The sequence below is a fragment of the Ammospiza caudacuta genome, chromosome Z (genome assembly GCF_027887145.1).
Source record: "Ammospiza caudacuta isolate bAmmCau1 chromosome Z, bAmmCau1.pri, whole genome shotgun sequence".
Lineage (NCBI taxonomy): Eukaryota > Metazoa > Chordata > Aves > Passeriformes > Passerellidae > Ammospiza > Ammospiza caudacuta.
This window is the reverse complement of record NC_080632.1, coordinates 85,132,162-85,157,047: the sequence shown is the minus strand read 5'-3', so window position 1 is coordinate 85,157,047 and position 24,886 is coordinate 85,132,162. Positions and strand designations below refer to the sequence as shown.

At 49.4% G+C, this 24,886-nt stretch overlaps 1 protein-coding gene across 1 annotated transcript; it reads left to right on the top strand.

The window, feature by feature from the left end:
* Window positions 1–162: 162 nt before the first annotated feature.
* PSTPIP2 (proline-serine-threonine phosphatase interacting protein 2) lies at window positions 163–22,999 on the top strand. The gene is made up of 15 exons (XM_058823888.1): window positions 163–226; window positions 8,755–8,855; window positions 10,460–10,537; window positions 11,459–11,493; window positions 12,958–13,064; window positions 13,745–13,807; window positions 15,256–15,354; window positions 16,247–16,292; window positions 16,686–16,765; window positions 18,520–18,618; window positions 19,123–19,219; window positions 19,520–19,601; window positions 20,227–20,261; window positions 20,559–20,616; window positions 21,121–22,999. The coding sequence occupies exons 1-14, from the start codon at window positions 194–196 to the stop codon at window positions 20,606–20,608; spliced, it is 1,005 nt and encodes a 334-aa protein (XP_058679871.1). The 5' UTR covers window positions 163–193; the 3' UTR covers window positions 20,609–20,616; window positions 21,121–22,999.
* Window positions 23,000–24,886: the final 1,887 nt, after the last annotated feature.

The following is a 24,886-nucleotide window of genomic DNA, read 5'->3' as shown; positions in this document are numbered from 1 at the left end:
CTTGGGGCACCGCACGGGTGGGTTCGTCCCGCGGCGCCGGGCCTGCCTCCCCCCGGTCCCGCCCGCTCGGCGCTGCACGTCCCGCTCCTCCACCCGCGGGCATCCCGGGGCGGGAGCACCGTGCGTGGGAGGAGACTCGGCGGGCCGGGCCGGACAGGGAGCGGCACAGCGCGGCGGCGGCGGCAGCAACACGATGCGGGAGGCGCGGTTCAGGGACAACTTCTGGGTGAGTGGGAGCACGGCGGGACCGGGACAGCGGGGACACAGCCAGCCGGGGCCGGGGGGCGTACCTGGAGGTGGAGGGATCACTGCGCTCTGGTTGGAGTTGCTCCTAAGCCAACGATCGTTGTCGTGGGGTGACTTTGCTGAATGCACTCGGTCAGTAGAACACTGGCACAGGGTACCCAGAGAAGCTGTGGCTGCCGCTGGATCCCTGGAAGTGTCCAAGGCCAGGTTGGACGGGGCTTTGCTGGGATAGTGGAAGGTGTCCCTGCCTGTGGCAGGGGATGTGCTTTAAGGTTCCTTCCAACCCAAACCATTCTGGGATTCTGTGATCCCCAGCAGGCACTGCCCACCATGCATGTCTTGAGAGTTGTGGCTTTACAGCCTGCTCCATGCAGAGCCAAAAGAATCCCAGCAGTGGCTGCTGCCTTGCTGGAGGAAGTCAGTGCCAGGGTGAAGGGTTTGATACTATTAATTTGCCATTGGTGAACTACTTGAAGACAGCATGGTGAAAAATGTTCTCCTCTTGTGGAGCTAAATCCTGGAGACGAGCAAGTCACTTGGTATGATGCTGCTGCCAGCTGTTGAGCCATGGAGGAAAACCCACAGTTCAGGGAAAACCACAATTTATTCTTTTCAGTCGGAATTATGCTTTTATAAAAGGAGAAGTGCAGGAAACCCAGGTATCTGCTGCAGAGCTAAAACTCTGTGGCTACTCGGTTCCTCTTGTGGTGGATCTTCATTCTAGGTATTGGTGACCAGGAAGTGAATTACAAAATTTGGTCTTTTGGGGCTGAAAATCTTCATCTGTGAATGGTGCTGCTTGGGGTTTCCCAGATGTTGCCTGGAAGCATCTCCCATCTTGTAGGACATGAGAGAGAAGTACAGGCCCCAGGAAGAGCTGGCACCAGGTCTGGGGCTCCTGAGTGTTGAGGAATCAGTGCAGAGCCTTGCCCAGCATCATTAGCAAGTTAACTGGCATAGCGTTGTCAAACACGTAAATCCCACACAGATGTCAAACCTGTTGTGGAGAATAAAGCCAACTCTGCACCTGGCAGCTGCTTCCCAGCTATTTGTTACACAGAAATTTTCCACAGTGCTCCCTTGGCTTTGCAGACGTGCGGTTCTGAGGGTGCTGGAGGAACCACTGTGATGGCAGAAAGGCTGAGCAGGCAGGGTTTGCTGTGCCTCGGTGGCATGTGGGATTGAAGAAGAGCTCCTCACCGCAGGGCTGACTTCGGCCATTTCTGCCCGCTTTGTTCCTCTCCTGCACTGGTGTGGTGCTTTTTGAAGGAGGATCTTGGAGGAGGGGGCTCCTAGGACAGGAGCAGCCTCCAGCTTCCAAGATAAGGAGGATCTGTGGTGTTGTGTGGGGCACTCATCCCTGCTTGACCACTTCTGAATAATCCCTGGTTCTTGCTGAGCCCCAAACCACTGGTGCTGCCAGGGATTTTTCCAGGGTTTTGTCCTTTCTGAAGCCCATGTGCTCCAAGCCCCCTGACTGAGGCTGGACGGGAGCGTGATGGAGGTGATTCAGTGGAGAGACTGAGGCTCTTCTGCAGTCGTTGGGCCCATGGAAAAGGCAGGTACCACCCCAAAGCAGCTGCCACACCACGTACTGGTGACTGTGCATCAGCTGTGAGGGCTGGAGGAGGGGTGGATAAGGATAGGAAGGGAAAAAAACCAAAGGAAGATTAAGTGTGCAGGGCTGCAGATCCAGCTTCCACCTGCTGTTGAGTGCTGTGAGTGGGCAAGCACTTCCTCCTGCAATTTTCCTCTCAGATTGGTTTGCGTAAGGCAAAAAATAGAAGGAGAAGTCTTTGCTGAAGCAAGTGATTTCTTAGAATCATAGAAGCATTGAGCAGTTTGGGTTGGGAAAGACCTTACAAACCATCTAGTCCACCACCTTGCTATGGTCAGGGACACCTTCCATGAGACTAGGTTGCTCTATGCCCTGTCCAGCCTGGCCTGGAATGCTTCCAGGGATGGTGTACCCACAGCATGTGTAGGTAACCTCTGCCAGTGTTTTAATACTCTCACTCATAAACAATCCAAATAATTCCTTCCCTGTATTTAATATGAATCTCCCATATTTTTGTTCAAAACTGTAATTCCTTGTCCTATCATTACAAAGAGCTTGGTGAGGCACAATTTTTGTCTTCTGTAGGTTCTTCACTTGTCAGACAGGGTGAGACCAAGAGGGCCATTGCTGCATGATCCTGGGCAGGTGGCAGATGCTGTCACACTGTTCTTTAGTGGTGATGATGGCTCAGCTCAGATCTGCTGGTCCAACAAAATGTACATGCCTTTTTTTTTTTCCTCCAAATTAACTCATCATCCCATTCTACCTGCAGAATCCCTAAATACTGGGAAAAAATGTATGTTACTCATGTGGGAGCAAATTTCTTGATGGTTAGGACAGCCTGATGAGGAGACCTTGGGAGTGCTCCAGGGGAAGTATGGTCCAACTGATGGGACAAAGTCTAAAAAATGTTCAAGCTCTCAAAACCTAGGCCAGTTTTGGTATTGGATCTCCCAGCTTTGAAATGTGACTGGTTGTGAGTGATGACCTCTAGATTTGTTTGTGGGGATAGGATGGTAAGGGTGAGGGTGAGCCCAGGGTGCCCAGAGCAGCTGTGGCTGCCCCTGGATCCCTGGCAGTGCCCCAGGCCAGGCTGGATGGGGCTGGGAGCAGCCTGGGACAGGGGAAGGTGTCCCTGTCCATGGCAGGGAGTGGAATGGGATGAGGTTCAAGGTCCCTGCCAACCCGAACCATTCTGGGATTCTGTGATTGCAGGCTAAGCTGCAGCCCACCCTTTGCTCTGTTGGAATAGCAGAGCTGTGCTTCCAGCCTCACCTGGGGACTGATTTAGTTATAAACCCCAGCAGTTGTGGTTCCTTCGGTGGGTGCTGTGACTGTTCCTGCACTGGCTCCTGTTCCCTGCTGGAGCTGATGGTGGGATATTCCTGATGTGCTCTGGTGGGAAAACACAGGCCCATTGGCTCAGTGCACTGAAGTTTGCTTGTGCTCCCAGGTCTCAATACAAGATGATGAATTTCCTTGAATAAAGATGTTTGCTCCCTGGCACCCCACTGCAGCTCCTGCTGCTCAGGGACTGAAGTCCAGACATGCCTGAAGCTGAAAACATATTTTGCCCTGCATGCTCTGACTCCCATGTCACTCACTCCCACAGGCCTCTGAGTGAGCTGTGCAAAAACAAAAATACCCCAAAACTCATGTTTGTTTGTCCCTGTCCTGCCTGTAGTGATTGCCACAAGTCGGGCAAGCCTGACATTTTGTTTTCATTTGTTTTTGCAATCTGCTCTTCTTCTTTCACTATGAGGTCTTTTCTTTCACTTTTTTTCACTTTCTTAAGTGAAAACATGCCTTGTTTTCCACAAGCCTGTTCTTACACACAGTTCAGGTAACCCCACAACCTTGGGTCTCATCGTGCACTTTGGTGCTGTAAAACCATATGGTAAAAATAGAAATTACATTAATGCTAAGAACCACTCTAATTCTGATCTGTGGGCTAAACAGGTTGCAGCTTGGAGAATGAAATTTTAGTCATTTTGCCTTCAACAAGGTAGTGCTCTGCTCCCTGCTGTGTTTTTAGCAATGTTGCTAAAACAACCCATGTCTGGGGGGATGCAGCCCTGGGTTCCTGGGTTTATTTCCCGGCTGCTGTCTGATTATGGCTGTTTCACTTCCCCTTCCCCCTGCCTGTCCTTCTCTAAATGGGCACTGCCTTGGTGGAACTTGGCAGCAGCATTGTGAAATCCCCAGGTCGTTGTTTCGAAGGAACAAGGTGGGATTTGTGGGAAGAAGAAATTGCATCAAGGCGAAACAGTCCTTTGCTTTTGGTGTCTCTGGGATGAACAGGCTGGTGTAGGGGAAGGAAACTTCAAATGGAAAATTACTAATCAAAAAGCTGCCTTTTGCAGGATACTGGTCTCAGGTGGGCGGATTTGCAGTGAGGCTTTTCCTCCCTGCAGTGAGTTTTGTCTGTCCTGTTGTATCCTCCTGGTTGTGGGGTGGGGAGGAGCTGCGGCCTTGTGTAGCCTCTCCTCGCCCTGTTCCCTGTGGGCACCAGCATGAAAAAGCACTTCTCTTTGTCTCAGTAACTTCTGCAGGCACTGACTGAGCAAGGACAGCACAGCCAGCTACACTTGCACAGTTTTTGCAACTACTAAAATAGTCACCAGCTTCTGGTACATTTCTCTAAGCACACAAGGCTGAGGAAACATTCTGGGAGCTTGGAATAAATACAGATCCTTCAGGAGATGGTCTATGAACATGTGCAGTGCCCCAAACCTTTCAGTTTGGGAAGGTTGGGACAGACAGATGGAGGGCAGGAAGGCTCTGCAGAGGGGTCTGGGCGGGCTGGATCCATGGCCTGAGGCCAAGGGTGAGAGGGGCAGCAAGGAGAAGAGCTGGGTCCTGCTTTGGGTCTCACCATTCCCTGCAGCTCCAGGCTGGGCAGAGGGGCTGGAAAGGGCCCTTTGGGAAAGGCCCTGGGGGTGCTGGTGCCAGGGGCTGGACACGAGCCCAGGATGCCCAGGGGGGCAGGAGGCCAATGGCCCCTGGGCTGTCCCAGCCTGGCTGTGACACAGCCCCAGGGCAGGGCCTGTCCCTGTGCCGGCCCTGCTGAGGCAGCTCCAGTGCTGGGGACAGCTCTGGGCCCTCAGCACAAGAGAGACACCGAGGGGCTGGAGCGTGTCCAGGGCAGGGAACGGAGCTGGGAAGGGGCTGGAGCCCCAGGAGAGGCTGAGGGAGCTGGGCAGGGGCTGAGCCTGGAGCAAAGGAGGCTCAGGGGGGCCCTTGTGGCTCTGCACAGCTCCTGACAGGAGGGGACAGCTGGGGGGTCGGGCTGTGCTCCAGGGAACAGGAACAGGAGCAGAAGGAACGGCCTCAGGCTGTGTAAAGTGATGTTTGGTTTGGATATTAGGGAAAATTTCTTCATAGCAAGGGTTATTAGTCCTAGAAACAGGCTGCCCAGGGCAGTGGGGGACTCCCTGTCCCCAGAGGGATTTAAAAGCTGTGTGGATGTGGCACTTGGGGAGATGGTTTAATGGTGGGGTGGGCAATACTGGGGAGTGGTTAACTCCCTCTAAGACTTAACGGTCTTAGAGAACTTTTCTCACTGAAACAGCTCTCCACTGTCATTTTCTTCCCAGGGTGTGTGTCTGCAGGGGTTTTCTGGTAAATTGGGGTAGGAGATGGAAGCGTCAGGCTCAGCAGCTTGCTGTGACTCAGACAGGATCATGACGTGCTTTCCCATCCCCAGCAGAGCATTTTAGCCCCTGCTTTTGGCTGAAAGTGTAACCAAACTGTTGGAGAATTTTGCTCAGACATGGCTTATACAGTTTTGTTCAGACATGCCATAATCATATACAGCTGATTGAAAAGTAAAAGGCAGCTGTAAGCTGTAAATTCTCAAAGCCTGTTCCTGTAAACAACAAAATTCTCAGGCACATTCCTGTAAACAGCAGAAGTTCTCAGGTTGTTTTTTAATAACAAGTAAATATCTTGTCCTTGGATAAGCATGGGAAAGTGACAAACATGGAGACCTTGAGAACCGTTCATAACAGAATAAGAAAAACAAGTCTTAGTCTCAATAACAAACCACAGGTATTGAAAACAAAAGGAGGGGTTGCTGTGTAATCTGTGACCAATGATGAGCTCGGGTTTTGCAATATGTATGAACTTAAATAACATGGTTATAAAATGTGCATGTTGGATCAATAAATCGGAGTTCGATGCTGATCAGAGGATGGGTCGTCTCCCTTCACTTCTACACCAAACCTCAAAATGTCACAAGCAGCACACAAATTCCTTCTCGTTATTGATTCCATTGGGTGCAAATCCAGGCGGCAGATCAGGAAGGGAGAGGGTTGCATGTCCTGTGAGCTTGGGAAACATCAGGTGCTGCTTTGTCACCTTGAAATCATCTGTTTGCAGTTTCCATGGGCTGTGCTCTGAATAGCACGTGGGCTCAGAGCTGTGCCCAGCAGGGAGGGCCAGGACAGATGTGTGCAGGAGAATGGCAGGAGAGATCCTCATGCTCTGTTTGGGCAGGGCTTGGTGCAGCTCCCCATCTTTCATACTTGCCTTTGGGTTGGTTTATTATGTTTTTAAATAATCTTCTCTGTGCCTATGGCTCTGTGCATGCCATGCTGCACTTCCTCTTCCCTTGCTGTTGCCAGCCCTGCCTTTGCAGTCACAGAATCCCAGAATGGTTTGGGTTGAAAGGGACCCTCAAGACCATCCAATTCCACCCCCTGCCATGGCAGGGACACCTTCCACTATCCCAGGCTGCTCCAAGCCCTGTCCAGCCTGGCCTTGGACACTTCCAGGGATTCAGAGGGCAGCCACAGCTGCTCTGGGCACCCTGGGCCAGGACCTCACCATCTTTATAGCCAGCAATTACTTCCCAATATCCCATCTGTCCCTGCCCTCTGGCAGTGGAAGCCATTCCCCGTGTCCCCCCATTCCTTGTCCCCAGTCCCTCTGCAGCTCTCCTGGAGTCTTTGTGGGCACTGGACAGGGCTCTGAGCTCTCCCTGGAGCCTTCTCCAGGCTGAGCACCCCCAGTCATGCTGGTCCTTTTGAGTCTTTCTGTGCCAAACCTGCCCAGAAGGTTTCTGCAAAGGCTGATTTGAGACCATAAAACCCTGCCCAACTCCATCTGGGCTGGGAGTTCCTCCCATGGAAAACTCACCTGGAGGAATTTAAAAGCCATATAAATGTGGCACTCAGGGACGTGGTTAGGTGAATGGTTTGGCAGTGCTGGGGAATGTTTAGACTTGATGATTTCAGAGGGTTTTTCCAACTTAAACAATTGTGTGATTCATATAACGCCTTGCACCCCGAGGTCTGGTCCTGTTTTGGGTGCTTAGGAAACACACACGTGCTAGAATTAAATCCCTCTACAGTAGGAGGAAGAGTGGTAAAACAAGGAGCTTAGTGCACATTATTTATGGGTATTCCTTGACCCTTCTGCTTGGCACAGAGAGCCCAAGAGTGCTAGAGCAGGATGCAGGAGCCTCTGGGTGCTCCTGAATGAGCAGTGATGGGGCTCTGAGCCTCCCCTGGGTGTGCAGTGATCAGTGATGGGCTCTGAGCCTCCCCTGGGTGTGCAGTGATCAGTGATGGGCTCTGAGCCTCCCCTGGATGGGCAGTGGTCACTGATGGGCTCTGAGCCTCCCTCCTGCCTGGGTTGGCAGTGGCCAGCGGCTGTGCTCTGCATCCCTTCTGTTTCCTTTGAAAGTGGGGACAGGAATTCAAGAGGGGCTGATCCTGTGCTTTGCAAATGTGATGAAGCCTGACTCCAGTGCATTGTTTCCTTTTCACAGACTCGGTTCGTGAAGATGTGAGCCTGAGAGCTGGCTGTGGGTTTATCAGTACCAGCCTCATTTTGGAGGGACATTTGTACTTTGTAAAGGAAGTTTGGTTTCTGCTAGGTCCTGCTTCACAGTCCTGTCTTCCCATGCAAAGCTGGTCTGGGATACCTGTGGATTTTCTGCCAGTCCCACTCCGCCACATCTCCCCTTCACTTCTTGCTTTCTGGTCACTGACAGTCAAGTACTTGAATAAGGAATTGCACTTATTTAAACTGTTCCTTTATCACAGATACCAGCTCTGTTCCTTCTCCTTTATTGCACCAGGAACAAATTCTTAAGAAATCCCCTCTTCAGCTGCCCACACTGTTATGCCAGATCTCTGCATGCTCTCGTCCTGGCTTTGAACCATTTCCTGAATCTCTCCATCCTGCCACAATCCTCTTCAGGTTTCTTGATAACCTTTCGTGGCTTTTGTTTCCTGTTGCTGGGTTTCGTACCTGCTCCTACTATTCCTCCCTTTTCTGCAGCCATGCATAGGAATGGGAAAAATGGGGTAGAGTAAGTCAGCCTACAGCATCGCTGCATCTTCTTTTTCTTTTTCTTTTGGTTTTTCTTTTGGTTTTTCTTTTTATTCTTTTTCTTTTTCTTCTTTTTTTCTTTTTCTTTTTATTTTTTTTCCTTTTCCCTTTTTCTTTTTCTTTTCTCTTTTTTTTTTTCTTTTTCTTTTTCTTTTTCTTTTTCTTTTTCTTTTTCTTTTTCTTTTTCTTTTTCTTTTTCTTTTTCTTTTTCTTTTTCTTTTTCTTTTTCTTTTTCTTTTTCTTTTTCTTTTTCTTTTTCTTTTTCTTTTTCTTTTCCTTTTCCTTTTCCTTTTTCTTTTCCTTTTTCTTTTTCTTTTTCATTTTTTCTACATACATCCATGCAATATACGTTTTTAAGGAATAATTTGGAAGAAAATGACCCTTCACAATCTATGGCAGGTGTGGGTGGCACAGATGTACCTTGTCTCAAATTGCCACCATTGTTCTCATTCTGGAGCCTCTCCCACCCCTAAAAATAACATATTTTATTTCATAAGGAGGCACTTGCACGCTTTCTCCCCCTGAGCCATGGCCTGTGCAAATGCCTCAGGAGGTGGCAGTGTCCATGGATTGTGCTGGCAGGGACATGACTCCTGCTCCTGTGTTTCCAGAGCACGGACCTGACCAGCACAGTTGGCTACGACAGCATCATCCAGCACCTGAACGATGGCAGGAAGAACTGCAAGGAGTTTGAAGACTTTCTGAAGGAAAGGTAGGGAGCTGCCTCTGGCGCGGGCTGGGTGGAGCCTGGGAGTGCTGCTGTGGCGCTGCTCCTTCTCCTGGTGTTCCCAGCTTGGTTTCTGCCACGTTTAGCTGATGATAAAAGGCTGTCCCATGAAGTTCACCTTGCTGTTTGCCTTGCAGAGGATCAAGTTAGAAGATCTTGGCCCAGGAGAGCCATGGCTTTGTCCTGTCTTTGTCTCTGTGCATTATGAACTCCCCACAGATTCAGTGTTAAGAAATGGTAGGGTTAGGTGCTGCCATTATTAATCAGAGGAGATGACATAAGCAGAGGTTCTGTGCCTGGTGACGATCTGACTAAAATCTGATGTATTTCACCTTTATGGCTCACCTGGTTAGCAGTGGCTAAATATGAAGAGCATTGTAGAATACTGTACATTGAATTAATGTCATTTTGGTAATGACAGTTGGAGAAAACCAACCTCTGATTGCACAACTCTGTATAGAGCATCCTGTTTGCTACTTCTAACAAAATGGGGATGAACAGGAGGAGAGCTGCACTTAAAAGTGTCTAATGCACCTACATCTCTTCAGGCTGTAATCCCACGTTCCAGGAAAATTTGACCTTCCACAGGAGGAAGTGGACCCTGAGAACCAAGTCTCTCTCATCAGTGACAATGCAGAGTGCCAGAAGCCTCCTCTACACCCTGTGCCCTCTTTGGCTTTGAAGGATGTGTGGGTTGCCACTGCAGTGTCTGGCCAGGAGGAAATCAGAGGCTGGGCCTGGATTTGCCACTCTCTGGGCTTGGCCCAGTTGTCCAGCACAGTTCCAGATATGGAAAATGTTCCTGCTGGATGTTTTGTCTCAAACGAAGTTCATGGGAATGTTGCTAGGTGTATTAAAAAAAATCAATCTATAGTACATTTTTTTTCAATTTCCCTATTAGCTTCTGGAGTTTTTAGAGTTAAGGTAGGTGAATTTCATTGCCAGGCTCCAGAAATCAACCATACAAGGGTCTTCATCTGTGTTAGTAGTTAGGACATTTTAAAAAGTTGTTTATTTTATCCAGTGGATGTTTTAATGGCAGCCTCTAGGAGTACTTGTTCCTTTCTGCTGGGCACATGGAGAGAACTACATTTCATCAAGCAATTCCAGTCCTGGTTGTCTGTAGTGATTTAAAAAACAAAGACCTGGTTATTCTTACACTGCAACACTGCAACACAGGAAGTCCCTTTTCCTCCTTCCTTTCTTCCAAGAGGGGGAGATAATATGGTCTCTCAAAGATGTTATTTATGTCACCTCATGAGGTTTGGTCTCTTTTTCAGATGCTCTCCCTAAGGATTAGTGCCAGGTGCAGAGAGTACTTATTGCCACACATAGATGGGATGTAGGGAAGGAATTGCTGGCTGTGAGGGTGGTGGGACCCTCTCTGGCACAGTTTGCCCAGAGCAGCTGTGGCTGCCCCTGGATCCCTGGCAGTGTCCCAGGCTAGGTTGGACAGGGCTTGGAGCACCCTGGGTTAGTGGAAGGTGTCCTTGCCCATGGCAGAGGGCAGAACTGGATGAGCTTTCAGGTCCCTTCCATTGCAAACCAATCGATGATTTCTCTCTGTGGTGACTCTCTTTCCTCAACAGAGCAATTATAGAAGAAAAATATGGCAAGGAGCTCATTAACTTATCAAAGAAGAAGCCCTGTGGGCAGACAGAGCTGAAGTAAGTTCACAGTTGCTTTTATGGGTGTCCCTGAAGGAGGAAGAGAAGGAAGGAAGCTGTGAGACAAAACAGAATTGAAACGTGATTGAGACATTCGGAAGACGAGCTGAAATCGTTCTCATGAATGAGCAGTGCTCAGTTGGGTTCTCATTGGCTTTCAGCTGGAGCCCACCAAGTTCCCCTTAGCCACAGATTAACCAAGGCCCTGTAGATGCTCAGGGGGATGTGGGTTGGTGGGTCAGCAGAAGGCTGGGGATCGTGAGACCTTGGGTTACCTCCAGGCAGGGAAGTACAGGTACTTCCCTGACTCAAACCATGCACATCTTTTGAGCCCAGCATGCTGTGGCCACCACAGCTTGCTCCATTTCCCAAGTGATCCTCACTGCCTTCTGCTTCCTCCTTTATTTCTGCACTTTATACACACCCTGGTCATTTACTTACAGTTTCATACTGAGGTGTCACTTAAAATGTTTTTACCATCTTTACTGTGCAATATTAATAGGGAGAAAATTTTTCCTGTTTAGGAATAATAGGGAATAAAAATCTCCCTAATAGGGAGAAAATTTTTCCCTTATTTTCCAACCTCTGGCAATGGTTGAAACATTTTCAACAATGGTTGGGACACTTTCAAACCATGTTGAAATTGTCCCAAAATTTTGGTTTTAGGAGGTTTCCAGAAGCATTTGTTGTGAAACTTTGAATTTTTAATAGCATCCAGTGTTCAGAAAGATGTCAAACCAAGTGAACTGTGTTGTACCTGCTGAGAGGGGAAAAAGATGGAGGTACTAAGAGGGTAAATAAATGTGCTTTAAGGTTCTTTGGGCATTGTTGAGTGAGCTGTGTTTTGGAAGAGGTGCTCTGCTGTGCCTGTGCCCGACTCTACTTCTCCACCCTTTTTAATGCCCTGACTGTGTTTTTCAGCACGCTGAAGAGATCCCTTGATGTTTTCAAGCAACGTAAGTAATCATTTGTGTTTGCCAGGACAGTAAAGCCTGAAGGCAACTGCTTGGGAAGAAAACAGAAGAGAAATCTCTAAAGCTGTGCAGTGCTGAGGCCAGGCAAAGGCTGTACAGCTGGCCTGGTTCATCCCAGTGTGTGGGGCTTCGGACAAAGTGAGCCAGGACATGTGTGGGACAGGAGACCCTCAGGGCATCATTTTGGAATCTCTTGGGCTTTCAGGTCTGGCTGCAGCTCAGAGGTCATGTTTGTGTTGTGCATAGGAAGCTGTGCATGGGAAGCTTATCTGGAGTTTGCTGGACAGGCTTGTCCTCTTCACAAACACACTGCAACTCACACCTTGAACCTGGGGACAGCTCTGGGCCCTCAGCACAAGAGAGACACCGAGGGGCTGGAGCGTGTCCAGGGCAGGGAACGGAGCTGGCAAGGGGCTGGAGCCCCAGGAGAGGCTGAGGGAGCTGGGCAGGGGCTGAGCCTGGAGCAAAGGAGGCTCAGGGGGGCCCTTGTGGCTCTGCACAGCTCCTGACAGGAGGGGACAGCCGGGGGGGTCGGGCTGTGCTCCAGGGAACAGGGACAGGAGCAGAGGGAACGGCCTCAGGCTGGGCATGGGGAGGTTTAGATTGGATATTAGGGAAATCGTCTCATGGAAAAAGTTGTCCATGCCTGGCACAGCTGCCCAGGGCAGTGGGAGAGTCCCCATCCGCAGAGGGATTTAAAAACCATATGGATGTGGCACTTGGGGACATGAGTCTGTGGCAGGCCTTGGCAGTGCTGAGGGAATGGTTGAACTTGAGGATCTTAAGAGGGTTTTTCCAGCCTAAATGATGCTGTGATTCTAACTGGAGCATCTACAAGATGGTGCTTTGGCCACTGTACATTGTCATGGTCACATCCTGCCGTGGTCCCATCAGACAGCACCTGGAGGGTGAGCACTGCGCTGTCCTGTGCCCAGTCCATCCCCTGCCTGATCCAGGTTTCTTTGCTGCCCCTGTGGACCTCCCTAACAGGGCTCTGCCCTCATCACTGCTGACAGTTCACAGCTGCGGGTTTGGAGCAGCTTTGTGGGCTGAATCAGGAGCTGCCATTTGGCTCTGCTCCCTTCGTGGATTCTGAGGGTGTTTCACAGTGTGGCCACCTCGCCTTCAGCCAGAGGAGCCTGAGGTTGTTTTAGCCTTCATTTTTCTGTGCTCCAAGCTGCTGCCTGCTGGCCTGGGGCAGTGCAGTGTGTTGAAACATGCCCAGATTTACCTGTGTGAGGGGGAGAGTTTTCTCAAACTGGAGAGCAGGTCCCAGCAGGACTGATCCTTACACTGGTGAGTGCTGCTTGGAGGCTGCTTCAAACAAGCTGGAGCTTTTCGTATTTCTGAAAGGGCATGTGTGGTGTGCTCTAAGCTGACTTGAGAAACAGTGTCTTTAGGAATTTATATATATATATTAATAATGAATTTGTTTTCTCTTTGCAGAGATAGACAATGTGGGACAAGGTCACATCCAGCTGGCGCAAACCCTTCGGGAGGAGGCAAAGAAGATGGAGGATTTCAGGGAAAAGCAAAAGCTGCATCGGAAAAAGGTGAGGCACGGTGGGGAGATGTGCCTTCCTGCAGGGTGCTGATCCTGCCCCAGCAAGGGGCTGATCAATGTCTCATGCCATGTCCCAGCCTCTGCCACGCCCCCAGTGCCTGTGCTGCTGGGAAGTGCTGAGCTCCTTCCTATGTGTTGTAACTGTGTAGTAACCTCCAATTTCCTTCTTCTCACTTCCACATCTTCTTCGTGTGTGTTTTGGGGCCAGCCGCAGCATTGGAATGTTTTTAAAACGTTTGTTTGTAGGGCTGTGTGATCTCCATAGGGGCTGTAAAAGTGGCCAAGCCTTTTAACTTCTTCTGGCTTAGATTGTTTTGTCTGGAAAACCAGGGAAAACTGCTAGAACCAGGGACTGGTTTGTACCCAGCAGAGGGGAGTGTTTTGCCAGTGTTTTCTCAGTTTTGCCAGAGTCTGTGGAGATGGTACAGTACTATATATTGCTGGGATTTAGTTTGTAGAGTTCCTTTGCATACACAAAGGGCTACAATTGCCTACAATTCAAGGCTTAGGCAGAAGCACAAAAGATGAGTTTTGTGAAGATGATTTGGATGGATGAAGGTCTTTAAACACATCTCAGTGTGGTCTGTGGCTCTTCTTGTAAGCCAGACAGTGTGTCCTGGAGCTTTGATGGTCAGTGACGTGCTGACCACAGGTCTGTTGTCTTCACAGATAGAGCTGATAATGGAGGCCATTCACAAAAACAGGAATCTTCAGTACAAGAAGACCATGGAGGTAAAGCAAATACGCTGCTGTTTCTTGCCATGTGGGTTAATGGTCCACACACACACACACAGAGCACTGGGACAGGCTTAAATGAGAGGAGTTTCCTCCTCTGCTGTGACTCTGCTGTGTCTGTGTGAGTGGTGTGCAGGGTGTGCTCAGAAAAAGTGAAGAGCACAGCAAAGACAAGGCCACTGGTAGCCTTGCAGAGTTGGATACAAATGGTTTAGAGTCAGAGAATTATTCAGGTTGGAAAAGCCTCTAAGATGCTTGAGTCCACCATTTGCCCAGCACTGCCAAGCCTGCCACTAACCTGTCTCCCCAAGGGCCACATCCACACCTTTTATGAACACTTCCATGGATGGTGACTACCTCACTGCCCTGGGAAGCCTGTCCCAGGGCACGAAAACCCTTTCTGTGAAGAGGTTTCTCTGAATATTTACTCTAAACCTCCTCTGATGCAACTTGAGGCCACTTCCTCTCCTCTTGTCTCTTGTTCCCTGGAGCACAGCCCGACCCCCCCGGCTGTCCCCTCCTGTCAGGAGCTGTGCAGAGCCACAAGGGCCCCCCTGAGCCTCCTTTGCTCCAGGCTCAGCCCCTTCCCAGCTCCCTCAGCTGCTTCTCATCACCCTTGTGCTCCTGCCTGTTCCCCAGCCCTTCCCTGGACATGCCCTTGACTGCCAGAAGCTTTTCACCCCAATCCTTGCCTCGCAAGGCTTCTCCCAAGCTGCAGGGCACCTTTTTGCCGTTCCCTGCTCTGCAGGCAGGCTGTTCCCTTGCAGGCTGAGCTTTTCCCCCTGAGGTGTGCCTACATCCAACATCTGGTATTGGAATTGAATAGCAATATTGCCGGATGGAACGTGCCTGGGCTTGTCTGGCCTTGCTGCTTGACCAAAGGTGGCAGCTGTGGTGGTTTCACCTCAGAGACACTGTGGTGGTTTCACCTTGGCTAAGCTGGATGGTGCAGCTGGGTGCTTGGGACAAGTCCAGGCATGCAGGAGCTCAGGTTTACCTCTGGTGGAAAGGTTTTAGGTGAGGTGAAGGAAAAGGAGTCAGTTCTACTGGGGGGTTTGAATCCAGAGGTTTATTCCTGGCACACAGGCCTCTGAATGCAGCAACAGCTCCAACAGAATTGAGGGAACTGTGTGGTCCTCGTGTCTTTTAAGCCCGGGGAGAGGGGGAGGGAAGTGGTAGGGATCCCACCAACCAGGTATGGGGGGAGAAGTCTCAAGGGACAAATGATACCTGGATGGCCCAATGTCCCCAGGGCTGAGAGGCATCTCTTGAACTTTGCCAATCACACAACGCCCTTGCTGGAATGCCAAGATTGACAGACAGCACTCAGCAAGAGGCAAGGGGAGGGGAAGGGAGAGGTTATTGGCACACCTGGTGACAGAACTGGGATGGACAGGCTATTCCATCACACCACAAACAATCTGTGTGTGTGGTGTCTGTCCCAGGCCAAGCGTCTGTACGAGCAGCGCTGCCGCGACAAGGACGAGGCGGAGCAGGCCGTGCATCGCAACGCCAACCTGGTCACTCAGAAGCAGCAGGAGAAGGTAAGGGCAGGCATTCAATTCAGCCCTGCAAGAGCCTGAAGGGGAGATGCAGGACTCCAGGGGGCTCTCCAGAATGCAGTTTATTACATCTAAGGCATTAGAGCAGTGCAGGGTTCTGGGTGACAGAGCCTGTGCCTACAGCTGTCAGCTCCAGCTGCAGACAGGCCTGGAGACCCTTTGGTTTAGGTTATGTTGCATTATATACTTTTCTTTTGGTTACAGTGCATTATATACTTTTCTTTGCTGAGCATCTTAACACAGAAGAACCAATCTATACCTTAACTATTATTTCTAGCCTATCATAACTACTATAATTACCATATTCATGTTACTATTCTCTAATCACTAAAAGTCAGTGCATTACAGTTTACACTAGAAGTTGTTTTTCAGTTTTCTTGTGGTGGAAAATTCTGAGAACTTTTTTCTACTTGCAACTTTGCTGCCTTGTTTGCTGTGCTATCTTTCTGCTTGGTAAAAACATCTTCTTGTTTGAAGTAGGTTTATCCTTTGCTGTAAGTCATAAAAACCCCTTCTAACTAACACACCCTTTGCCTCCTTGGTTATCCAGTAAGACTGGCTCAGCAATTCTTTTCTTCTTTATCAAAACTTGCTTCCATCTCTACTCCTTCTTCAGATTCTACATTTAAAAATCTTTCTGCTAAACATACATATCTGTGAGACTTTCTTGTCAAACTTTCATCCTTCCCAAGAGGCTATGGTGTGGGGGGGAAAGGGATGTCTTTTCTTGCAGCTGTCATGCCCCAGCTCTTGTTTCAGCTCTGAGTTTGGGGTGAGATGGGGAGGCTGGTGATGCTCCCCAGTGGGGATGCAGTGCCATTGGTGATGCACACAGCCTCTTCTTCACCTTCCTTGCCTCTCCTGGTTTTGGCAGCTGTTCCTGAAGCTGGCTCAGACGAAATCAGCACTGGAGGACACTGGTGAGTGTGGAAATGCCGCGTTGGGAGGGCGAGGGGCAGGGGCTTTTGAAGCCGTGGCACATCTTGTGGATGAGCTCCAGCTCTTGGGTCAGGCATGACTCCTTGGAAACACATTCCTAAGATAGCAGCAGTGGGCAATGTCCCTGGAAAAACCTGCATGATCTCACTAAAACTATGTCCTTCTTTTTTATCCCTGATCTCCCACCCTTTTCAGCCTTTTTCCCAGCCCTAGAATTACCTTCTAATGAAGGGATTTTTTTAAAATGAATGTTAATCATGGAATCACAGAATCATAAAATGATTTGGGTTGGAAGGGACCTTAAAGGTCATCTCATTCCAGCCCCACTGCCATGGGCAGAGGCACCTTCAGCCAAAATGTGATTTGTCTGACAGACAGGAGTTACCAGCAGAGTGTGACCACAATGGAGAAGATCCGGGACGAATGGCAGAACGAGCACATCAAAGCTTGTGAGGTAAATGCCCCTAAACACCCCCACATGCCAGCCTGTTCCTCTGGGTTTGCAGTCCTGGCTGCAGGGCTCAGGGACAGTGCAGATTTGCTGGTTTTGTATTCCCCTGGCAGTGAAGCACCAGGATGTATTGCAGCTAACCCTGTGTGTGTCTGAAGCATGGCTTCTGGATTCAAGGCCCCATTGCTCAAGGTTTCTGCTCTCATTTTATTATTTTCTCCACCAGCTTCTAAAATTGACAGAGTCAAGGTGGTGACATTTTTGCCCACTACCTGCTTGCAAGTGAAGCATGGCTGTCATCTTGGACAGCTGTGGTCACCTCTGCACATTTAGTAACCCCAGGCCAGTATGTCCTGGAGCCTCAACAACACCTTTTTTGCTCAGAAGATTGTCTGAAACTCTGGAAGACTTTGCATGACTTTCCAGCAGGGGCTGGTGGTGGCTGGGGATGCAGGTGAAGCCACCCACCTCCACATGCACACTGTGCCAAGAGCTCTTCACCTAGTGCCTCACAAACCATGCAGTAGTGTGGGAACCCCTCTGAGAGGGTGTATCAGCTGAAGCAGACGGCCTCACAGGGAAGTGGCCCAGCAGGGATTTCCAGCACATGCCCTGGGGAATTCCAGACTGGTAGCAAGAAGGCTGAGCAGCTGCTCTGCTGCTGGCCTGTGATCTGTGACTGAGGGGTGGACAGAGACTGCAAAGATGGGTTTTATCCCAGATCTGCTTCAGGCTTGCAACCAGCTTTCTCATTCCCAGCAGTGCTGATGCCTTCCAAGTTACCTCTCTTGTTGCCTTTTCCACACCTCTCTTCAGGCTGCTATCCGAATTTTCCCTTTTGAACTGAATTTTCTGTCTGTTTTGTGTGGTGTGCATGGGTGTCTCTGTGCTGGTGTGCTTTTGGTGTCTTCTCTGGAAGCCTCTAGGATGGGGACACAGTTTAGTGGTGGCTTGGCAGTGCTGGGTTAGTGGTTGGACTCAATGCTCTTAGACAGTGTTTCCAACCCTAATGGTTCTGTGGTGGGGAGTGGAAAGCAGCAGATTCACTTTTGCAGATGGATGATGTGGCAGTTTTCCTCTCCATGTGTTGCAAAGGTCATAAGTGATAACAAGTGTGGATGTTCATGGGAATGTGTAAAAACACGTGAAATTGAGGTGTACCAGACAGCAGATTTCAAAAGGCTTTAAACCTGCTTGGAAAAGGGCTAGGCAGGAAAGAAACAGAAACACCTCTGTTTTCATACATCCCCCTTTTTTTTTATTGCTCCATATCTGGAACATGGAAACGTTACAAAAAACCCATGTACATGTGGCACCTGGGGAAATGTGTTAGTGGTGGCCTTGGCAGTGCAGGTGGGATTTGATGATCTTAGAGGGCTTTTCTAATCTAAATGATTCTGGGATTTAAGGGTACCTTGGTAAGGGAAGTGGGCTGGGACCACAGGAGCACAAGATACTTTGGGAACCTGTACTGCCTTTAGGAAGCTGGCTTGGTCTCCCCAGAGGTAGAAATGTGCTGGGTGGTCCCCTCCACATTAGTCTTGCAGATTTTCCAAGCCTGGTACATCACCTGGATGCATAGAGGGATTATTCTCCTCTGGACAAGCTGGAGGACTCAGCTTCCTGCAGAAGATCAACACCAACTGCTCCTGGCAGTTGGCTTTGTTGTGGCACGTGGGGGTGGGAAGCAATCAGGACAAAAGAGATTTGCCCTCGTTTTGAAGATGTTATGGACAGTTTTGTCTGTGTTGTTTCAGTTCTTTGAGACTCAGGAGTGCGAGCGGATCAACTATTTCCGTAATGCCCTCTGGCTCCACGTCAACCAGCTCTCCCTGGGCTGTGTCCAGAATGATGAGGTACTTAACTCAAAACCTTCCTTTTTCTGTGTAGAAAGAAAAGCCCAGTTTGTTTCCCTGTGCACTAAGCTGTGTTACATCCAAGTTGGCCCTTGATTGACCACAGACACCAGCGTGAGTGGGCAAGCAGAAGGATTGGCCAAAACTCCTGCAAATGAGGTTTCCTCTGGGAATTCCACATTTTTGAGGGTGGTGAGGCCCTGGCACAGGTTACCCAGAGAAACTTGCCTCTGGATCCCTGGAAATGTCCAAGGCCAGGTTGGACAGGGCTTGGAGCAATCTTATCTAGTGGAAGGTGTCCCTGCCTATGGCAGGGAGTGGAATGGGATGGGCTTCTAATTTCCTTTCCAATCCAAACCATTCTGGGATTCTGTGATTCCCCTGATGCTGGAGCTCATGTGAGTACTAGGCTTTCACCCTATCTGTGGTAAGCAAAGGAGAAAAGCCTTGTTTTTTTGATCTGACGCCTGATGTATACAAATGCATTTTATTTCCCTTTTGCAGAAATATGAGGAAATCCGCAAGAGTTTAGAAATGTGCAGCATTGAGAAGGATGTTGATTTTTTCGTAAATTTACGCAAAACTGGAAGTTTGGCTCCAGGTAAGAGCTTAGTAGAATCTCAGAAAGTAGTGCTGATTGCTCTGTACTCCTCATGGAGCTGGCTGCTCTGGTCAGCATCATTTTGTGTGCAGGAAACACTCATTTTGCATTTCATTCACTGCCTTGCAACACTAGTCTGTGGCACTTTTGACAGCCCCTGGAGATCATAGTCTCAAATTTTTTTGGTTTCCTATCAGACATTTTCTCAGAGAGGGGAAAGACTTGGCAGCTGAATGCTGGTATAGGAAGTATTTTATGTCTGTAAGAGGCTTGTATTTTACTACTGTCAACTTTTCCTAGCTCCTGTTGTTTATGAAAACTACTATAATGCCCAGAGAAATGTGACTCCTGCGAGAAGTCCAGCTCCTGTGCCTATATCAAGGTAAGGTACACCTGCAATTGTTATTGCAGATGATTCTCACTCCCCCCAAACAGGCATAATTTTTTTCCTTTCAGTCTATTGGAAACTGGCCTTAAAGGTATTAGAGGACAATATTTGCTTGCATGGCTCATGATGTGGCATGTCACCATAACAGATCACAGGAGGAGAAGCTAGGTAGGGAGGACACAGTGAAGGGTTTTTCTGTTGGGGGCAAGATGATGGCTGGGGCCAAGACTCATGCTAAGGATGAATTGCCACTTTGGCTGCCACACTGAGAGAGGAGTCATGTTCAATTACAGCTTCCTGATGTCTCACTCTGGACAAAGGCATGTTGAAAGACATGCCCTGAGGCTCACTTGTCAGTTTTTCCCTGAGTCAGTGCTTTCTGGTTATTTTTTCCTCTTCCCCACTCACTGTGTCAGGTTCGATTCCTGTGTTTTCCAAGTGGGCTGTGGGTGGTGAGCCCACTGTGACTTGCCTTGTCAGGTCTCCATAAAGCCCAGGATGGCCAAACCTCCTTCCCTCCCACCAGCTCTGGGGGGGAGCTGGGGGGTGCAGAACCAGGGCAAAGGGAGTCCCTGAGCCGTGCAGATCCTCAACTCTGTGTTTGTTTCCTTCTGTGCAGGAGGGGACCTCTGCCCACCCCGACCAGTGCACCAGGTGAGTTACTGCTTCATGGGCTTTCTTGCCATGCGTGCTATCACTTCAGCCCTTGCCCAAAGTCCCTTTCCAGATCCCTTAAACGCCCTTTAGGCACTGGAAGGAACTCTAAGGTCTCCTTGGAGCCTTCTCTTCTCCAAGTGAACACCCCCAGCTCTCCCAGCCTTGCTTGAACCTCATTCACTCACTCGCTTTAACATGGACGGCCAGTGTGTGGTGCTTCTGCTCTGTTTAAAGTCACATAATGAGCACTTCTCATGGGAAACCTGAGGGGATTTTTTGTGCTCTGTGTTTCAGGGGAGCCTGATTATGCCACAGTTGATGGCTACAGCTTGGTACATTTCTAACAGTCACAGTGAGTACCCACTTTTGATTAAATGAGGCTTTGAAGAAAGGGAGGAATTTTTTTACCTGGGCATATAGTAATATGATAAAGAGGAATGATTTATACTAAAAGAGGGTACATTTAGATCAGCTAGAGGGGAGAAATTCTTCCCTGAGAGGGTGGTGAGGCCCTGGCACAGGGTGCCCAGAGCAGCTGTGGCTGCCCCTGTATCCCTGGAAGTGTTCCAGGCCAGTTTGGATGGGGCTTGGAGCAATCTGGGATAGTAGAAGGTGTCTCTGCCCATGGAATTAGATGGTCCTGATGGTCCATTCCAACCCAAACCATTCTGGCATTCTGTAAGAAAGGATTTAGTATGAGATGAAGCTACACAGAGGAGGGACAGTGGGGAAAAAAGGCCATTGGTTAAGGAATGACATTTTGAGGTGACTAATTGGAAGTGATGCTTCTGTCAGCCCTCCCATTATTTGTCTGAGCTGTAGCTGTGGTTTAGACACTGCTGATCCTGTTCTCTAGGTTTTCCAGAAGGCAGAAGACACTGTTGGTCTGACCAGCATGGCAGAGATGGTGTTTTCAGTTATTCCCAGACACCCAGAGCTGAAGTGATTCTGCTTTTCAAGAGAATATTTGAGGACTATGATAATTATTTGTACATTCAGAAAGCGCTTACTAAAAACCTGTGCCTTTGATCAGCAAACTCCTTGGATGGATCTTCACACTCAGAGGAGGAAAAGGACCAGACACAGGGGTGACCTGTGTCAGAAGAAGGTTTTGATTTGAAGTTATTCTGAAGTGTAGCCATCTAGAAAGTCTGGGGCCTCCCACTCTCTGTATAACTAAGAAGTTGTATGTGCAGGGAGGAGTGCTGCACAATGCTTTGGGCACGCTGGCTTGTGTCCAGGGTATGTGCATCCCTCCCAAATCTCAGGTTTTGCCTGTTCCTAAAGGCTCTTGCCCGTACCTAAAGTCTTTCATAAGTGGGGATTAAACTTTAGGTGAAATTTAGGTGAAATTTTAGGTCATTTAGATGAAATTTTACTCATATCTCTCAGAAATCTTACTTAGAGAGGCACCAGCATTTGCACCACGTGTCTGTCTTAGCTGTAGCTGTGCTCCAGGGTTAAGTGGAAGCTGCTTTGCATCTACCCAGGGAGGGGCTGTGTCACATCCAACCTGCTGGGAGGTCCCAGGAAGGTTCTAAGGAATTTATTCAACTCTTCCAGCCACCTCTCTGATGAGGGTCTTGTTGGCTTTTAGGTTTATCAGGTTGCCCCTGGTAAGCTCTGGAGACCAGGCTGGATGGGGCTTGGAGCCACCTGATCTAGTGGAAAGTGTCCCTGCCCATAGCAGGGAGTTGGAACTGATGCCTTTTTGGGACTACCTAAAAACAGAGTCCAGACGAAACGAAAGGAATAAAAAGTTATATTTATTGAAGGGCCTTCAGGTACATTTTGGGCAGACAAAGCTCCCCAATGTATGGACTGTGGGTCATGGGTTTTCACATTTTTGTAAGTTCGGTCCATTTGCATGTTGGGGGTTAATCTTCCAATTGCAGCTTCAGGTAATGAAGTCATTTATCCCAAGTTTGCTGCCCTTCAACTCACTTCTGTTTATGTTTCTCAGGGCCTGAGACAGTAAGGAGTCCTTGATTCCCAGGCCTAGAGAGGAATTGTTTTGTCTGACCAAAATAGGAAAGCAGTAGCCAACACTCCATATGGAGTTTAGGATTATACACTAAAGAATTGCAGGATTACAAATATTTGAAAAATATAAAAGGTAGAATCCTAAGGCATCAGAACTAGGTGGTCTTTAAGGTCCCTTCTAACCCAAACCATCCTGGGATTCTCTGACTGTATGATTTAATTAACTTCTCTGATTCTCTAACCTCTTGTTCTGACTATGCACCACTGGAAACAAACCTATCTATTGCTGGAGCCATGAAACCTGTTTTTCTGACCACTTCTCCTGAAAGTTCCTGCCCTTGTTGTTGCCACAGATATAGATATGATTATGGCTTTGATCCAGAAGCTTTTGTGCCTTGGGGCTGCTGGTCTCTCTGATGTCCCTGTGTGCAGTGCTGCTCCACTGCTCCTTGCTGCCTTATTTCACTGGACACAGGGACACAGGACATGGGGATAAACACACAGTTTACCTATCTAAACCTGGTGCCAGGCCACTAACCTGGAGCAACGTGATTTGCTGTTTTTATGATGTTTTTCAAGTTTAATCTGCATGGCTTCCGCATGTGCCTCAGCCCACCAGTCCTTGGGGTTTTCACTGGATTTATTTGTGTGGGGAAGATGACAATGAGCTCCAACATCTGCCCTGCTGCCTCACTGTGAGCTGTGCAGAGTGCACATGGCTAGGAATCAGCTATCCTATTTATTTCTGAAAGACCAAGGATACAAATACTCTTCTGAAGGAGCCTGCTGTAGTCTTAGTTCTATAAATACATATTTTAAAAAATAAGTTCTGAGTCTCGTGTTCTGGATATGTGTTCTTTTTTAAAGTTGTCGTGTTCACTTTCTGTCGGGGACGGGTTTGGGATCCATGCAAAGCATCCTAGTCTATCCTGGATGGAAACCTACAAGATCACATCCTTTATTTCAGTCCTTGCTCAATAGCAACACAGCAACGGCAGAAAAAACCCCAAAAGAGAATGGCATGAGAAGTGCATATCATTAGCCATGAGCTGCAGACCATGCAGGGCTGTTTGCCCTGGAGGAGTGTCTGCTCTGCAAAAACTTGCATGATTTCTCTTCTGGGATTTTTCCACTGATTGAACACAACAGATGCTGTTTGGGTTTTCTGGGTGTAGAGGTGCCCAGTGGGGCTAAAACTTGGCTCGCACATTTACTGAAAGCACAGAAGTAATCCCAGAATTGGGGTGCTGGAGAAGGTTTCCCCCTACAGCCACGTCCAGTTTACCTTTCCCATAGATACTACAAATTCCAGGTTACACTAGTAACACAAAGACTTCTCAAGCTCTAAGTACAAGGTTCCAGGGAGAGAACAGTGCCTGTTCAAGGCCAGTAATGGGGCTGTGATGTGCCCCTGAGCTCTGGGGGGGGCTCATCCTCCTGGGCACTGAGGGAAGTCCCTCCTGCTCAGCTGTGGCTCCCTGGGGATGGCTGGGTGCCAGGACAGGGCTCTGGGGGACAGCGGCTCCTGCTCTGGGGCTGAGCCAGCATTCCTGCTGTGCTGGATGGAGGGTGTCTCACGCCCTGGGGCACACCGAAGTGAGCTCACACTCCCCATCCTGCTAGTGGGGGCTTGGCTTCTCATTCCACATTCCCTGTGGCAGAAGCTTGGGCTGGCCCTATAGATGGTCTTTGAGTCCCTATAGCAATCTCTGGGTCACTGTGGACTCTCTGTGAGTCCCTCTGGGCAGTCTGTGTGTCCCTGTTTGTCCCTATGGATGCACTGGATGCCAACATGCACACTTTGTGTCACCCCATGGGCGCTCTGTGTGTCCCCATGGATGGCCTGTGTGTTCCCATGGACACGCTGTGTGTCCCCATGGATGGCCTGTGTGACCCCATGGGCAGTCTAAATGTCCCCATGGATGATCTAAGTGTCCCCATGAGTTTCTGTGTGTCCCCAAGGAGTGTCTGTCCATCCCCATAGAGTGTCTTTGTGTCCCTATGAGTGCCTGTCTGCCCCCATAGAGTATCTGTCTGTCCCCATGAGTGTCTGTGTGTCCCCACGGAGCGTCTGTCTGTCCCCATGAAGTGTCTGTATGTCCCTATGAAGTGTCTTTGTGTCCCTATGAGTGTCTGTCTGCCCCCACAGAGTGTGTGTCTGTCCCGATGGGGGTCTGTGTGTCCCTAGAGTGTCTGTGTGTTCCCATGAGTGTCTGTACGTCCCCACGGAGTGTCTGTGTGTCCCCACGGAGTGTCTATCTGTCCCCAAGAAGTGTATGTATGTCCTTATGAGTGTCTGTATGTCCCTCTGAGTGCCTGTGTGTCCCCACGGCGTGCCTGTGTGTCCCCACGGAGTGTCTGTGTGCACCCACGGAGTGTCTGTGTGTCCCCATGCAGTGCCTGTGTATCCCCACGGAGTGCCGGTGTGCACCCACGGAGTGTCTGTGTGTCCCCACGGAGTGTCTGTATGTCCCCACGGAGTGTCTGTGTGTCCCCACGGAGTGTCTGTATGTCCCCACGGAGTGTCTGTGTGCACCCACGGAGTGTCTGTGTGTCCCCACGGAGTGTCTGTATGTCCCCACGGAGTGTCTGTGAGTCGCCACGGAGTGTCTGTGAGTCCCCACGGAGTGTCTGTGTGT

Coding starts and splice junctions, on each gene's coding strand:
- PSTPIP2 (XM_058823888.1), top strand. CDS start 194: ATGCGGGAGGCGCGGTTCAGGGACAACTTCTGG. Junction 13,808..15,255: donor AGTACAAGAAGACCATGGAG/GTAAAGCAAATA, acceptor TGTCTGTCCCAG/GCCAAGCGTCTGTACGAGCA. Junction 19,602..20,226: donor GCTCCTGTGCCTATATCAAG/GTAAGGTACACC, acceptor CCTTCTGTGCAG/GAGGGGACCTCTGCCCACCC.